General features: G+C 44.6%; 1 protein-coding gene across 2 annotated transcripts in view; it reads right to left on the reverse strand.

Annotated features, from left to right (window-relative positions):
- LOC139550783 (beta-1,4-galactosyltransferase 2-like) overlaps positions 1-15,492 on the reverse strand; it is a 134,951-nt gene that overhangs the window by 97,168 nt on the left and 22,291 nt on the right. For both annotated transcript variants that reach the window (XM_071361937.1, XM_071361938.1), the window contains exon 2: positions 10,442-10,865. In XM_071361937.1, coding sequence (XP_071218038.1) covers positions 10,442-10,865 — 424 coding nt within the window. The remainder of the gene's footprint in view (positions 1-10,441; positions 10,866-15,492) is intronic.

Consider the following 15,492-nt stretch of genomic DNA (forward strand, 5'->3'; position numbering starts at 1 on the left):
TATGCATCAAACAAAAGAGATCTCAGAAGACCTACGATTAAGAACAGTTGACTTGCATAAAGCTGGAAAGAGTTACAGAAGTATCTCTAAAATTCTTGATGTGCATCAGTCTATTAATGGAGCAAGTTCAGCACTGTTGCTACTCTCCCTAGGAGTGGCCGCCCTGCAAAGATGACTGCAAGAGCACAACGCTCAATGAGGTTAAGAAGAATCTTAGAGTGTCAGCTAAAGATTACAGAAATCTTTGGAACATGCTAACATCTCTTGACGAGTCTACAATACGTTAAACACTCAACAAGAATGGTGTTCATGGGAGGACACCAAAAAAAACAATGCTGCATGTCTGAAGTTTGCAAAAATGCACATGGATATTCCACAGCGCTACTGGCAAAATATTCTGTGGACAGATTAAACTAAAGTTGAGTTGTTTGGAAGGAACACACAACACTATGTGTGGAGAAAAAAAGGCACAGCACACCAACTGCAAAACCTCATCCCAACCGTAAAATATAGTGGAGGGAGCAACATGGTTTGGGGCTGCTTTGCTGCCTCAGGGCCTGGACAGCTTGCTATCATCGAAGGAAAAATTCATTCCCATGTTTATCAAGACATTTTGCAGAAGAATGTAAGGCTATCTGCCCGCCAATTGAAGTCCAACAGAAGTTGGGTGATGCAACAGGACAACGACCCAGAACACAGAAGTAAATCAACAACAGAATGGCTTCAACGGAAGAAAATACAGCTTCTGGAATGGCCCAGTCAGAGTCCTGAACTCAACCTGTGGAATGACCTTGAGAGCGGTTCACACCAGACATCCCAAGAATATTGCTGAACTGAAACAGTTTTGTGAAGAGGAATGGTCCAAAATTCCTCCTGACCATTGTGCAGTTCTGATACGCAACTACAGAAAACGTTTGGTTGAGGTTAATGCTGCCAAAGGAGGGTCAACCAGTTATTAAATCCAAAGGTTCACATACTTTTTCCACCCTGCCCTGTGAATGTTTACACAGTGTGTTCAATAAATACATGAAAACGTATAATTGTGTGTGTGTTATAAGTTTAAGCAGATTGTGTTTATCATGACACAAGGCGAGACCCAGATGCAGACACAGGAGGCAGATGGTTGGAGTCTTACAATATTTATTAATCCAATAGGGTAAGGCAAGACAATGGTTGTGGACAGGCAAAAAGGTAAAAACCAGTTCAGTCCAAAAGGTACCGAAGGGCAGGCAGAATCAAGGTCAGGGCAGGATGATCAGGCAGGTGGGAAGGTAGTCCAGAGTCAGGCAGGGGTCAACACCGGGAAGACTATCAACAAGAGAATAGCAAAAGGAGTACGGGAAAAACACGCTGGTTGACTTGACTAACATACAAGACGAACTGGCACAGAGAGACAGGAAACACAGGGATAAATACACTGGGGAAAATAAGCGACACCCCAATCACAGGAACAGGTGAAACAGATCAGAGCGTGATAGTAACCCCCGCCCCCCCCTAGGGACGCCACCTGGAGTCAAACCTGGGCGCATACCTGGCTGACCGGGGTGTCGGCAGTGGAAATCGGCGATGAGGGCCGGGTCCAAGATGTCTTTAGCAGGGACCCAGCACCTCTCCTCCGGGCCATAAACCTCACCGTGTCAACCAGGTAATGGAAACCCCTGCCCCGTGGTCGAACCTTCAGGAGGCGTCTCACCATATACGCTGGCTGGCCACCGATAACCCGGGGGGGAGGGATGGGCCTGGAGACAGAAGACAAAGAACAGTGAGACACAGGCTTAATCCTAGACACATGGAAGGTAGGGTGAATGTGAAGGGTACGGGGTAACACAAGATGGACAGCAGTGGAACTCAGGACTCTGGAGATGGGAAAAGGACCAATGAACCAGGGAGACAGCTTGCGGGACTCTATCCGAAGTGGCAGATCCCAAGTGGAAAGCCATACCCTCTGCCCAATGCAGTAGCAGGGAGCTGGGGTCTGGCGACGGTCCGCTTGTCGACGATACCTGGAGTTGGTCTTGAGAATAGCCGCCCTGGCTCTTCTCCAGGTACGTCGACAGCGGTGGACAAACATCTGGGCCGAGGGTACGCTGACCTCCAGCTCTTGTTCAGGGAAGAGTGAAGGCTGATACCCCATGGAGCACTCGAAAGGGGAGAGTCCTGTGGCAGAACTGGGAAGAGTGTTCCGGGCATACTCCACCCAGACCAGTTGACGGCTCCAAGTAGTGGGATTGGTTGAGACCAGGCACCTTAAGGTGGTCTCCAGGTCTTGGTTGGCTCGCTCCGACTGACCGTTAGTTTGGGGATGGAATCCGGGTGACAGGCTGGCCGACGACCCAATAAGGGTGCAGAATGCCTTCCAGAACTGAGACGAGAACTGAGGACCCCGATCGGAGACCATGTCAACCGGAAGTCCATGGATCCAGAAGACATGCTGCACCATAAGCTGGGCCATCTCCTTGGCAGAAGGTAGTTTGGGGAGAGGGATGAAATGGGCAGCCTTGGAGAACCGGTCGACTACCGTCAGAATGACAGTGTTGCCGTCAGACGGAGGGTGCCCAGTGACAAAGTACAGAGAAATATGAGACCAGGGACGATGAGGAACCGGTAGTGGCTGCAGGAGGCCAGAAGGAGCTTGCCATGGAGTCTTGTTTTGAGCACACACAGTGCATGCAGTGACAAAGGCAGAGACATCTGGGACCATTGTGGGCCACCAGAAACATTGTCGAAGGAAAGCTAGTGTACGACGGGACCCTGGATGACAGGTCAGCCTGGAGGAATGAGCCTATTCCAGGACCCGGGACCTGACTGGGTTAGGGACAAACAGCCAGTTAGCAGGGCCCCCTTCAGGTCCAGCATGTGACCGTTGCACCTCGTGAACCAGGTTCTCAATATCCCAATCCACAGTGGCAGCAAGGCATGAGGTAGGGAGAATGGTTTCGGAAGTCGAGGGTGTGGCAGAGGAACTGTATAGGCGGGAGAGAGAATCGGGCTTCACATTTTTTGACCCTGGACAGTAGGAAATGGTAAAGTTGAATCTGATAACAGGAGGGCCCACCAGGCCTGCCTTGAGTTGAGGTGCTTGGCTGAACGGAGATATTCCAAGTTTTTATGGTCAGTCCAGACCAGGAATGGCTGTTCTGCTCCTTCCAGCCAGTGCCTCCACTCCTCCAACGCCATCTTCACCGCCAGGAGTTCTCGGTTGCCAACATCGTAGTTCCTCTCAGCAGGAACTACGATGGGACAGGAAAGCATAGGGATGAAGCTTCTGGTCCTGAGCAGATCGCTGGGATCAGGATGGCCCTCACGCCAACATCCGAAGCATCCACTTCCACCACAAATTGACACGAGGGGTCCGTATGGATGAGGATGGGTGCTGTTGTGAACCGATGCTTCAGGTCCACAAAGGCTTTGTCGACAGCTGGAGATCATTTGAACGATACCTTGGGGGAGGTGAGTGCCAAGAGGGGGGCCGCCAGGGTGCTGTAATCCCAAATGAAACGGTGGTAGAATGTTGGCAAAACCAAGAAACCGTTGCAACTGCACCCTGTATGTTGGTTGAGGCCAATCCACCACTGCTTTCACCTTTCCAGGATCCATCTGAAATTGCCCTCAGCAATGACATATCCCAGAAAGGTGATAGAAGAGCGGTGGAACTCACACTTCTCGGCTTTCACAAACAGTTGGTTCTCCAGGAGGCGCTGAAGGACCTGTCTGACATGGAGTACAAAACAGGATGTTGGCCAGGTAGACGAACACAAACCGGTTTAGCATGTCCCGAAGCACATCATTGACCAAAGCCTGTGCGTTGGTGAGTCCAAATGGCATCGTACTCATAATGTCCACTGGCTGTGTTGAAGGCTGTCTTCCACTCATCCCCCTTGCGTATCCGAACCAGGTGGTAGGCATTCCGAAGGTCCAACTTGGAAAACATGGTAGACCCCTGGAGATTTTCAAACGGCGAGGAGAGGAGAGGTAGGGGGTAACGATTTCTGACAGTGAGGTCGTTAAGTTCCCGGTAGTCAATGCACGGGTGCAGGGTCTTTGTCCTTCTTCTCCACAAAGAAAAACCCTGTGCCGGCAGGAGATGCAGACGGACGGACGGCCCCAGTGGCCAGAGACTCTTCTATGTACTCCTCCATAGCAATGGTCTCTGGTCCGGACAGAGAGTACAACCGACCCCGAGTTGGTGTAGTGCCTGGGAGAAGATCAATGGCACAATCATAAGGACGGTGCGAGGGAAGGGAATTAGCATGTGCCTTGCTAAACACTTCCAGGAGGTCATGGTATTTCGTGGGGATAACAGAGACATCCACAGTCTTGCTAACCTCCTGAGGAAGACGACTAGTGGAAGGCTGTGCTGCTTGAAGGCAGTGAGAATGGCAAAATGAGTACGGGAAAAACACGCTGGTTGACTTGACTAACATACAAGTCGAACTGGCACAGAGAGACAGGAAACACAGGGATAAATACACTGGGGAAAATAAGCGACACCTGGAGGAGGTGGAGACAATCACAGGAATTTTATGAACAATTTATAGAGAAATCCAGGTAATTACAAAGTCTTTCTTGCCACCTTATGCTGAGCACTTGTTGGCTGCTTTTCCTTCACTCATGACAATGCACATTCACAAATAACTTCTTGTGTCAGGCTTTCGGCTATAGAAATTGAACACAGGTCTCATCAAAAATCTCTCAAGCCCACGTGCTAGTGATTAGCCAGCTAATCTTTATATTTCAAGTTTAACCAACTTGGATCTATTTGCTAGCTAACAGTTGAACAGTTGAATTGTTATGAACACTCCCTTCTGTCTTTCTCCAACTGTTTGAAAAGCATGTTAGCCTGTACACTTTGTTCAGATGTTGCACGCAAGTGGCCTACCTTGTTTCTCAGAATAAGAACGAGTTGCCAATTCCTTATATAATTGTGTTTTATGCTTATTGCACATTTATAAAACACAGACTAGACTGCTAATATAACAGTCTTTGGCTAAAATGCTGCTAGCGGGACAGGGCACCACAATGTCACGCGCAACGAACTGAGCATGAATTTTCCAGATTCAATGTTCATTGATACTCCTGTTGTAGTAGGGTCGGCTCTCAATCTGAGTAGTTGAGACATATAAAGGGTATCTTTAGAAAGGTTCACTTAAACTCTTTTACAGTAAAATCATCTCAATGTCCCTATGACCGATTCTGTTGGACCAAACCTCAAATGCAAATAGTGAGTTGAAACCACTTGTAAGAGAGGAAGAAGTGATCGCTCAACTTTGTTGGCGTGAGAGGCAGGTGGAAAGTAAACCATACAGGAAGAGGCAAAGCATAAAATCTGTCCAAAATAAGCCCAATGCATTTCTATGGGGATATTTTGGATATAAACTGGTCACCTGCCTTCCCGCGTTTGGGACAACGACTCCCAATGTTAGGGCGGAGATGGGCAACTCTTCATTATATACGGATCTCGGGTGTAAATGGGGAGTTGCACACAGCACAGAAGGAACGAAAGAGATGAGACCAAAAATACAACATGAAAACAAGTGGACATAAACGGTCATAAAAACGAAAATAACAAAACCTTGATTCTTGCGATACAGGCATTTGGAATATCGCGCAAAAACATACATATGAATTAATCAAATTAATTTGATATACTGCCCAGCCCTAGGTCACTACAACCTATACTGAGAGCTTTAGTGGTGGATCTACTGTATTGGTGGCTATGCTTGACATACAGTTAAAGTCAGAAGTACACTTAGGTTGGAGTGATTAAAACTCGTTTTTCAACCACTCCACAAATTTCTTGTTAACAAACTATAGTTTTGGCAAGTCGGTTAGGACATCTACTTTGTGCATGACACAAGTAATTTTTCCAACAATTGTTTACAGACAGATTATTTCACTTATAATTCACTATATCACAATTCCAGTGGGTCAGAAGTTTACATACACTAAGTTGACTGTGCCTTTAAACAGCTTGGAAAATTCCAGAAAATGATGTCATGGCTTTAGAAGCTTCTGATAGGCTAATTTAAATCATTTGAGTCAATTGGAGGTGTACCTGTGGATGTTTTTCAAGGCCTACCTTCAAACTCAAAAGCAAATCAAAAGAAATCAGCCAAGAGCTCAGAAAAACAATTGTAGACCTCCACAAGTCTGGTTCATTCTTGGGAGCAATTTCCAAATACCTGAAGGTACCACGTTCATCTGTACAAACAATAGTACGCAAGTACAAACACCATGGGACCACACAGCCGTCATACCGCTCAGGAAGGAGACGCGTTCTGTCTCCTAGAGATGAACGTACTTTGGTGTGAAAACTGCAAATCAATCCCAGAACAACAGCAAAGGACCTTGTGAAAATGCCGGAGGAAACAGGTACAAAAGTATCTATATCCACAGTAAAATGAGTCCTATATTGACATAATCTGAAAGGCCGCTCAGCAAGGAAGAAGCCACTGCTCCAAAACCGCAATAAAAAAGCCAGACTATGGTTTGCAACTGCACATGGGGACAAAGATTGTACTTTTTGGAGAAATGTCCTCTGGTCTGATGAAACAAATATAGAACTGTTTGGCCATAATGACCATCGTTATGTTTGGAGGACAAAGGGGGAGGCTTGCAAGCCGAAGAACACCATCCCAACCGTGATAAACAGGGGTGGCAGCATCATGTTGTGGGGGTGCTTTGCTGCAGGAGGGACTGGTGCACTTCACAAAATAGATGGCCTCATGAGGAAGAGAAATTATGTGGATATATAGGAGGAATGGGCCAAAATTCACCCAACTTATTGTGGGAAGCTTGTGGATGGCAACCCAAAACGTTTGACCCAAGTTAAACAATTTAAAGACAATGCTACCAAATACTAATTGAGTGTATGTAAACTTCTGACCCACTGGGAATGTGATGAAAGAAATAAAAGCTGAAATAAATCATTCTCTCTACTATTATTCTGACATTTCACATTCTTAAAATAAAATGGTGATCCTAACTGACCTAAGACAGGGAATTTTTACTCGGATTAAATGTCAGGAATTGTGAAAAACTGAGTTTAAATGTATTTGGCTAAGGTGTATGTAAACTTCCGACTTCAATTGTACATGCACTGGACCCCAAACTACTGCACTATGACACATTTTGGCCTGAAAGATAAATTCAGATGTAGAGGCCTTCAGGATCTGAAACATTACTGTGTAAGTACAGAAAAGGTCAAGATTTGTATTTTGATTTGATGGAGCCAGGTAGACATTCCGAACAGTGTCATTTCTCAAAGCAGTGTAATGGCTTTGTTCAGCTGACCTACAGTAGTAGATGTATAACCCCAGACCTGGTAATTACGTGCTGAGCAAACAGCCATCCATCAACTTTGCACGATGCTCCTCTTTCAGAAAGCCACACTACCACAACAGTGATTGGTGTAATCCCACGGGGAGAAATATCAATGACAAGCCAGGGAGAAAGACTGGAGCTGTCTCCTCTGATGGGGAGTCGTGTCAGTCACCTCAGACTGAACTGAAAACCCAGCAGAATTCGGCATTAGGGTTGGTTCAGTGCCCGGCACCCAGCGGCATAGGATTGGCTTTAGTATTAGTACAGCAGGGAAGTTAAAAAGACTGAAATCAATAAACCTATGGACACCAACTCCAATATAGGCAACAACAAAAAATGTGTATACCTCAATGCGTTCTAAATGACATTATTTGTTGGAAGTGATAACACCATCACTGCACCAGCACAGTTGTCCTGTCTGGCTCAGTTGGTAGAGCATGGCTCTTGTAACGCCAGGGTTGTGGGTTTGATTCCCACGGGGTACCAGTGTGAAAAAATAAAAACAATTATGCATTCACTAATGTAAGTTGCTCTGGATAAGAGTGTCTAGGAAAATGTTATAGCTCCAGCATTCATACTGCAACCCTGTCAGGCAAATATTCCATATTGTTTCGTTAAGAGGTTGCAGACCCACACTGACAGCTGACTGACTGCCATTAAAGCTGCAATATGTAACTTTTTGGGTGACCTGACCGAATTCATATAGAAATGTGAGTTATAGGTCTGTCAATCTCATTGAAAGCAAGTCTAGTAGCTGTAGATCTGTCCTATGTGCGCTATTTCTATGCTTCCCGTTCTTATGTTTCGTTTTTGTATCTTTTACTTTCAGTTTTGTATACCAGCTTCAAACAGCTGGAAATACAATATTTTAGGTTACTGAACATATATTTCACACAAGTTTAGATGGTACAATGGTTCTCTACACGATACATTGTTTGTTTTGTCATATAAACTGTTATTAGGCGAACTATTCAAATTTTAACAGCCAGAAAATGGTCAAGCGATTTCTGCATATTTCACCTTTAAGGAAGGGAGGGAGGGAGGGAGGGAGGGAGAGAAGAGTGTGAGAGAGAGGGAGATGGAGAGAGAGAAAGCTGCAATGGAATGGAAGCCCACCGCAAGTCCAAACACAAGCAGCACCTGTCAGCTGGGTTGGGAGTCTCCCCCGTCTCCCCCTGGCCAGGGCCTCCTCTCCCTGGGGCCTCCTCTCCCTGGGGCCTCTCTCCCTCTCCCTTCCACCATCATCTATCTATCTGCACCTGGCTGTGACTAACACAGAGGCATTCTCAGTCTCTGACTCTGTCTGCAATTCATTACCACCCCAGGCACCTACTCCATCATTGAGAGAAGAGGCAAGGAGAGAGGAAGGCTAGGCAGCTAGCTACCTGGGCTGGCCATGATGCACCAGACCATGCAGCCTCCTCTCCCTCCATGCTAGGGAAAGAGAAGGCAGTGGCAGTCACAGAGTCATATCAAATCTAATTAAATTGAAATAGCCTAATTACAGAACTGGTAATAACATTCATTATGTACTCTATGAAAAGTTGATTCACATTAATCTGGATAATGAATCGTTATTCTGATTTGGGATTTTGACATTGTAGATAATTGGTCGACAACAGCAACAAACATGTATCAAATGGACTAATTTACTGATATGGAATGGTTCAACTACCATAATGTGCCTAACAACACAGTAAAACTAATTCATACACACACTTCAGATCTATCTACATGGTCAAGAGAAGTGTCAGTTTCAAAGTGTTCATTTCTTCCACTTTGAACCTGTCATAGTGGGGTCATTAAAACAGCTCCATCAAGCCACCCAGACAACAGCAGATAAGCTACTTAAGCCTTCCTACAGCAGTTTCCCCAGGCAGACATCTCTGTAGGAAAGACAGTGATTATCTGAGAATACCCTACACACAGAGAGACGCTGAGATAAACAGAATTACACAACGCACCTCGTTGCTTGCATCTATTCTAGCGAGACAAAATACGAGGTCATGAACGAAAGTTAAAGCTGGAGCTCTGTTCTTTGCAATCACACAATGCACTTACGGATCGTGGTAAAGCCCAGGCCTCGTAACAAGCTTTAGAGCCAGTGCATCAACCACTCATTGAGGGTAGGAGGGAGGGAGGGTGTGTTTATGTGTGTGTGTGCCAAGTGGGTGTGTGTGTGTGCCAAGTCTAACAGTGAACAACCACTCAGTGCTGATGTGTCTCCTAAAGACATCCAGTCAACAACTGTAAAGTCAGTGGAAACCTCAATCAAGAGAAATAAAGAGGGGAACAGATGCATAGGAGTGGAGGGTCATAAGACAAAGAGTTGGTTCCCCCACAACTCCCTCAAGACCTCTACTTAAAACTCATTAGCAGGAGCTGAGTGGCAAAGGCCTTGTGCTCGCAGGCATATCTAATGGCATAATGAGCAAGAAAAGCCTCGCAATGACAAGGAAGTTAATGAGGTTTTCTGCTGATGAAGGGAATTCTTACAAAGGTAACTGGGATTTCCCTATCGCAGCAGCTTTAAATTGAGTTTGCTGAAAGCCTAAAAGGAATAACTCAAACGCCACACAGCTACATATCTTAGTTCACTGTATTTTCCAGTATTTGAAAGAATACTGTTGTGTTAGTCTTTCCAACGCCGCGTTGGACTAGTGGTGTTTCTTTGGATGAAATATATATTACAGCCGAGAGTGCTGACATTAAATCAATTTTATGTTTCACCTGGGCAGCCCAGAAAACACACAGAAACACTAGCTTTTACAGTAATTGGAGTAAACATTCCATCCACTACATTTTAGAATAGAAAGTGGTTGCCAGAGAGTCTGCTGCTCGAACACATGCAGGCCTCTATCTCGCTGACATCTATTTTCAAATTACAACACACTATACTAATTAGAGTAATTAACTATTACCAAATCCTCTTGTTCAGATTTCCTAATGATGATAGTATCTGAGCTGTGCTATAATAACTGCTCTGGTCTGGTTACGCATCAACCACAGTAGTTAAACAAATATATCTGAGCCAGCACAGTATAGTTCCGGCCGGCATGGTAATGTGAACAGGGTACTATTTCATTAGTCATTAGTTTAAAAGGGGGTCCTCAACTACCTAGACCAGGGGGTATCTCCGGGCAAGGTGGTACAGGCTTGGTAGTGGGCGGCGTGTGGTTTCCCTCGGGTCGTACGGTGGGCAGCAGCTGGTCTGCGGTGGCCAGGTAGCTGGCGTAGGTGGCGTTGGGCCGGCTGAGGTTGTAGTAGTAGTGGTGTCCGTTGCGGCTGGCGTTGCGGCCGTTGTTGAAGCGGCTGAAGATCTGATCAAAGCGCTGGCTGTAGACGTCGAAGTAGAGGATCATCATGATGACGAAGTGCACCAGGCAGAGCAGCAGGACAGCCTTGCAGATGCGCTCCAGGGTCCGGCCCAGCATCAGCCGAGTCATGGTCGAGACTGTCGCCCCTGCCGCACAGCCTGGGGCATCCACTCGGTCGGTCCCTCCCCTGGGCCTGGACTGCTGCACACTGGCTCCCACTATCACCTATGGAAGGACCAGGGAAAAACAGGATGTTAAAATTAAGTTTATATTTTGTTGCCATTCAAGTGAATTAGGCCTAACACAGGAAAAGAGCAGTAGCCTTATCGAATTATGTCTGTCCATCCGTTCTACAGTATCTGTATATTATATGTCATGTACATGTTGAAAAGAAAAGACAAATCAAGGAATAAACCAACAGCACCCAATTTGGTAGTAAAATCCAAAGTAGCCAATAACCCATTCCAGCCAACAATGTGATTTGAAAAACACTTACAAATATAGCTGCGAGTAGCAATGAACAGGGTTCACAGGATGACAGAAAGGAGACAAGATCAGTTGGATAACAAAGCAAGCACTATCATGTAGGAACTATCTTCTCTATGTGCAATCAGTGAAAACGTGACCATGTTTATTAAAGACTGATGTAATGAGTCTAAGTACAACATCTGGAGGGAATCTGACGTATGGTTCATGAGGAGAAGATGATTGCAGATGATTTTGAGCATTAGCGTTACATATGCAAAGAATGAGTTCAGTGTTGTCCATCTTAAGGACGTCTATTACATTTGAATCATTTAGCAGATGCTCTTATCGAGACATACAGGAGCAATTAGGGTTAAGTACCTTGCTCAAGGGCACATGAACAGATTTTTCACCAAGTGCATGATAGTGATGACAAGTTTCAAGTTGATAGACCACTGTGAAGTGGATTTGCAGTGGTTTAAATGGACAAATAAAATCTGATTTTGTACAATCCAAATATGGTGTCATTTGGTCCTATAGTTCATGAGAAGATGTTTTGCATATGCTAATATGCATCTACTGGTTTAGTGTGGCAAACTTTGAAGGCATCGTCGTTACTTTCTCAAACTCTTTAGGGACTATTGTGATGAGTCCGAAGACCAAATTTGGAGGACTTTTAGTCCAAAAAGGCAGATAGTTATTAAAATAACTAGATAGTTATTATTATTTAGTTATTATTATTTTAAGCATGAGCGTTACCTAGTCAAAAAAGTAAATAGTTAATATTTTTAAGATATCAATGCCAAACTTAACACGGTTCTTCATGGGAATGTCTTTGATGACCCTACGTTTCAAGTTGATAGGCCATAGTGGAGCAGTGGTGGAAAAAGTACCCAACTGTCATACTTGAGTAAAAGTAAAGATACCTTCATAGAAAATGACTCAAGTAACAGTGAAAGAACACCCAGTAAAAAACTACTAAGTAAAAGTTTTAAAGTATTTGGTTTTAAATACGTAAGTATCAAAAGTAAATGTACAAGTATAAATCATTTCAAATTCCTTATATTAGGCAAAGCAGATGGCCACATTTACTAGTTTTTATTTATTTACGGATAGTCAGGGGCACCCTCCAACTCTCAGACATAATTTACAAATGAAGCATATATTTAATGATTCCGCCAGATCAGAGGCAGTAGGGATGACCAGGGATGTTCTCTTGATAAGTGTGAATTAGACCAATTTCTCTATCACGACTTACGCCGAAGTTGGTGCCTCTCCTTGTTCGGGCGGCGTTTGGCGGTCGACGTCACCGGCTTTCTAGCCTCCACCGATCTACATTTCTTTTTCCATTTGTTTTGTCTGTATTGTACTCACCTGGTTCCCATTACGTTTGAGTTATTTCCCTATTTAACCCCCTGGAGCCATCATGGTTTTGTGCGTGTTTATTGTTGTCAGTTGTCTTGTTTATGTGATTCTGGATTTTTGTTCTCCTTGTCGGAAGATTATTTTTGAGTAAAGTTACTATTATTACTCATCTCTGTGTCCTGCGCCTGACTCCGCCTTACCCACATCAACTAGACTCTGACATTCTCTCCTGTTAAACACTCAAAACGTAACAAGTACTTTTGGGTGTCAGGGGAAATGTATGGATTAAAAAGTACATAATTTTCTTTAGGAATGTAGTGAAGTAAAAGTTAAGTATAATCTGATTTCCTGATTTATCAAAAACTCAGCCTTATCTTAAGCAATCCCTTAGCTTTTTTCAAACTAAGTGAAGAGACGTACCATGGGCCTACACACTGAATTTGGCGTTATTTTCCAAAATGTCCAAGATGGAGGAAAATATATCCTGGTGGACCTTATGGGTTTGATCAGCATGAGGAAAGACATCTACATACAACGTTTCAACTCTCTGGGTCAAACAAGGTGGTGGATATGAGGATTTAAGTGAGACTACGTGTAACAGCTCCACCTATAGGTCAATCGGTGCCAGTCCTTTTGACAAAATTACTCATGGCTTCTAGTTTCTGGGTGCCAAATTACAAATCTATGCTTGAGTTATTTGACCATGTCAAGAAGATAAAAAAATATAATATAAGAATAACAATAGATTTCACAGCTTCGCTGTCAACTTGATAGGTTTTTTCAATCAAGCAGAGAGAGAATTGTCTGAGCCAAGCAGAGAGGTGGGTGGTTTGTATGTAAACAGACTGAGCCTTTAGCCTGAGGACTAACACCCAATGCGCTGCTCGATCCCCTGGCGGGATCACAGGTGGCAACATCAAGGGGAAAGCACCTGATATCACAGATTACTGCTTGGCTCAAGCGTGGCAGATAAATAGATGTCCAAGCTGCAATGTAAAATTAAATCAAATTTGATTAGTCACATGTGCCGAATACAACAGGTGTAGTAGACCTTACAGTGAAATGCTTACTTACGAGCCCCTATCCAACAATGCAGTTAAAAAAAATATGGATAAGAATAATAAATAAAAGTAACAAGTAATTAAAAAGCAGCAGTAAAATAAGAATAGCGAGACTATATACAGGGGGGTACCGGTACAGAGTCAATGTGCAGGGGCACCGGTTAGTTGAGGTAATATGTACACGTAGGTAGAGTTATTAAAGTGACTATGCATGGATGATAACAACAGAGAGTAGCAGCGGTGTAAAAGAGGGGGGGGGGGGGGGCAATGCAACTAGTCAGGGTAGCCATTTGATTAGATGTTCAGGAGTCAATATTAATAACAATAACGAGGCTATATACAGGGGGTACCGATACCGAGTCAATGTGCGGGGGTACAGGTTAGTCGAGGTCATTTGTACATGTAGGTAGGGTTAAATGGACTATGCATAGATAATAAACAGCGAATAGCAACAGTGTAAAAACAAAGGGGGGGTGTCAATGTAAATAGTCCAGGTGGTAATTTGATTAATTGTTCAGCAGTCTTATGGCTTGGGAGTAGAAGCTGTTAAGGAGCCTTTTGGACCTAGACTTGGCGCTCCGGTACCGCTTGCCGTGCGGTAGCAGAGAGAACATTCTATGACTTGGGTGACTGGAGTCTTTGACAATTTTTTGGGCCTTCCTCTGACACCGCCTAGTATTTAGGTCTTGGATGGCAGGAAGCTTGGCCGCAGTGATGTCCTGCGCTGTACGCACTACCCTCTGTAGCACTTTACCGTCGGATGCCGAGCAGTTGCCATAACAGGTGGTGATGCAACCGGTAAAGATGCTCTTGATGGTGCAGCTGTAGAACGTTTTAAGGAACTGGGAACCCATACCAAATCTTTTCATTCTCCTGAGGGAGAAAAGGCGTTGTCGTGCCCTCTTCACGACTGTCTTGGTGTGTTTGGACACCAAGGAACTTGAAACTCTCGACCCGCTCCACTACAGCCCCATCGATGTGAATGGGGGTGTGTTCGGTCCTCCTTTTTCTGTAGTCCACGATCAGCTCCTTTGTCTTGCTCACGTTGAGGGAGTGGTTGTTGTCCTTGCACCACACTGCCAGGTCTCTGACCTCTTCCCTATAGGCTGTCTCATCGTTATCAGTGATCAGGCCTACCACTATTGTGTCGTCAGCAAACTTAATGATGGTGTTGGAGTCGTGCTTGGCCATGCGGTTGTGGGTGAACAGGGAGTACAGGAAGGGACTAAGCACGCACCCCTGAGGGGCCCCAGTGTTGAGGATCAGCTTGGCAGATGTGTTGTTGCCTATCCTTACGCTTCGAACACACCGACTGCGTCATTGCGTTTCGATACACCAGAAGTACATTCATTTCCAATAGAACGCTGCATTTCCCTTGCAGCATTGCGTTGCAGAGGCAGTTGCAGTGCGTTCTGTGTGGTGCATACGTTCGATAAATCGAACGTATGCATCAAATTGTATGAGTGGACTTGACAGAAAGTAGCAAAATATGAATGTAGATTTTTTTTTGCACACACATTCAGTAAAAATTTGTGATTACATAAAAACAGTTTGATTGCATATTTTCTTTACATTTTTTATACATTTATTTGCCAAGTATATTATTTATTCGATGACATCCTCAAATTAATTGTGAGAGCCTATAATATAATTTCCCTCCAAAATGCAGTTTTGGAGCGAAATGCAATAATAAATAGTAAAGATAGGCAGAGTAGGCTCTTTCAACAATGAGACCAACGACCACCTCATTGGCTAGGTTAGCAAGCTAGGTTAGCTAGCTAGCTAACGCTAACTAGCCACATCTAGCACAAGCTCACTACTAAACTGACCTGGCAATCCTACTATCGTGGACACTTGTCTCCAAGCAGCATTTGTTGTGTTTATGTCCCTGTAGCTGTCAGCAGTTGTGTCAAAAAGACACGGTTTTGAAGATATTGCGAAAGTTATTCTCTCCTCCATGT

The sequence above is a fragment of the Salvelinus alpinus genome, chromosome 23 (assembly GCF_045679555.1).
Source record: "Salvelinus alpinus chromosome 23, SLU_Salpinus.1, whole genome shotgun sequence".
Lineage (NCBI taxonomy): Eukaryota > Metazoa > Chordata > Actinopteri > Salmoniformes > Salmonidae > Salvelinus > Salvelinus alpinus.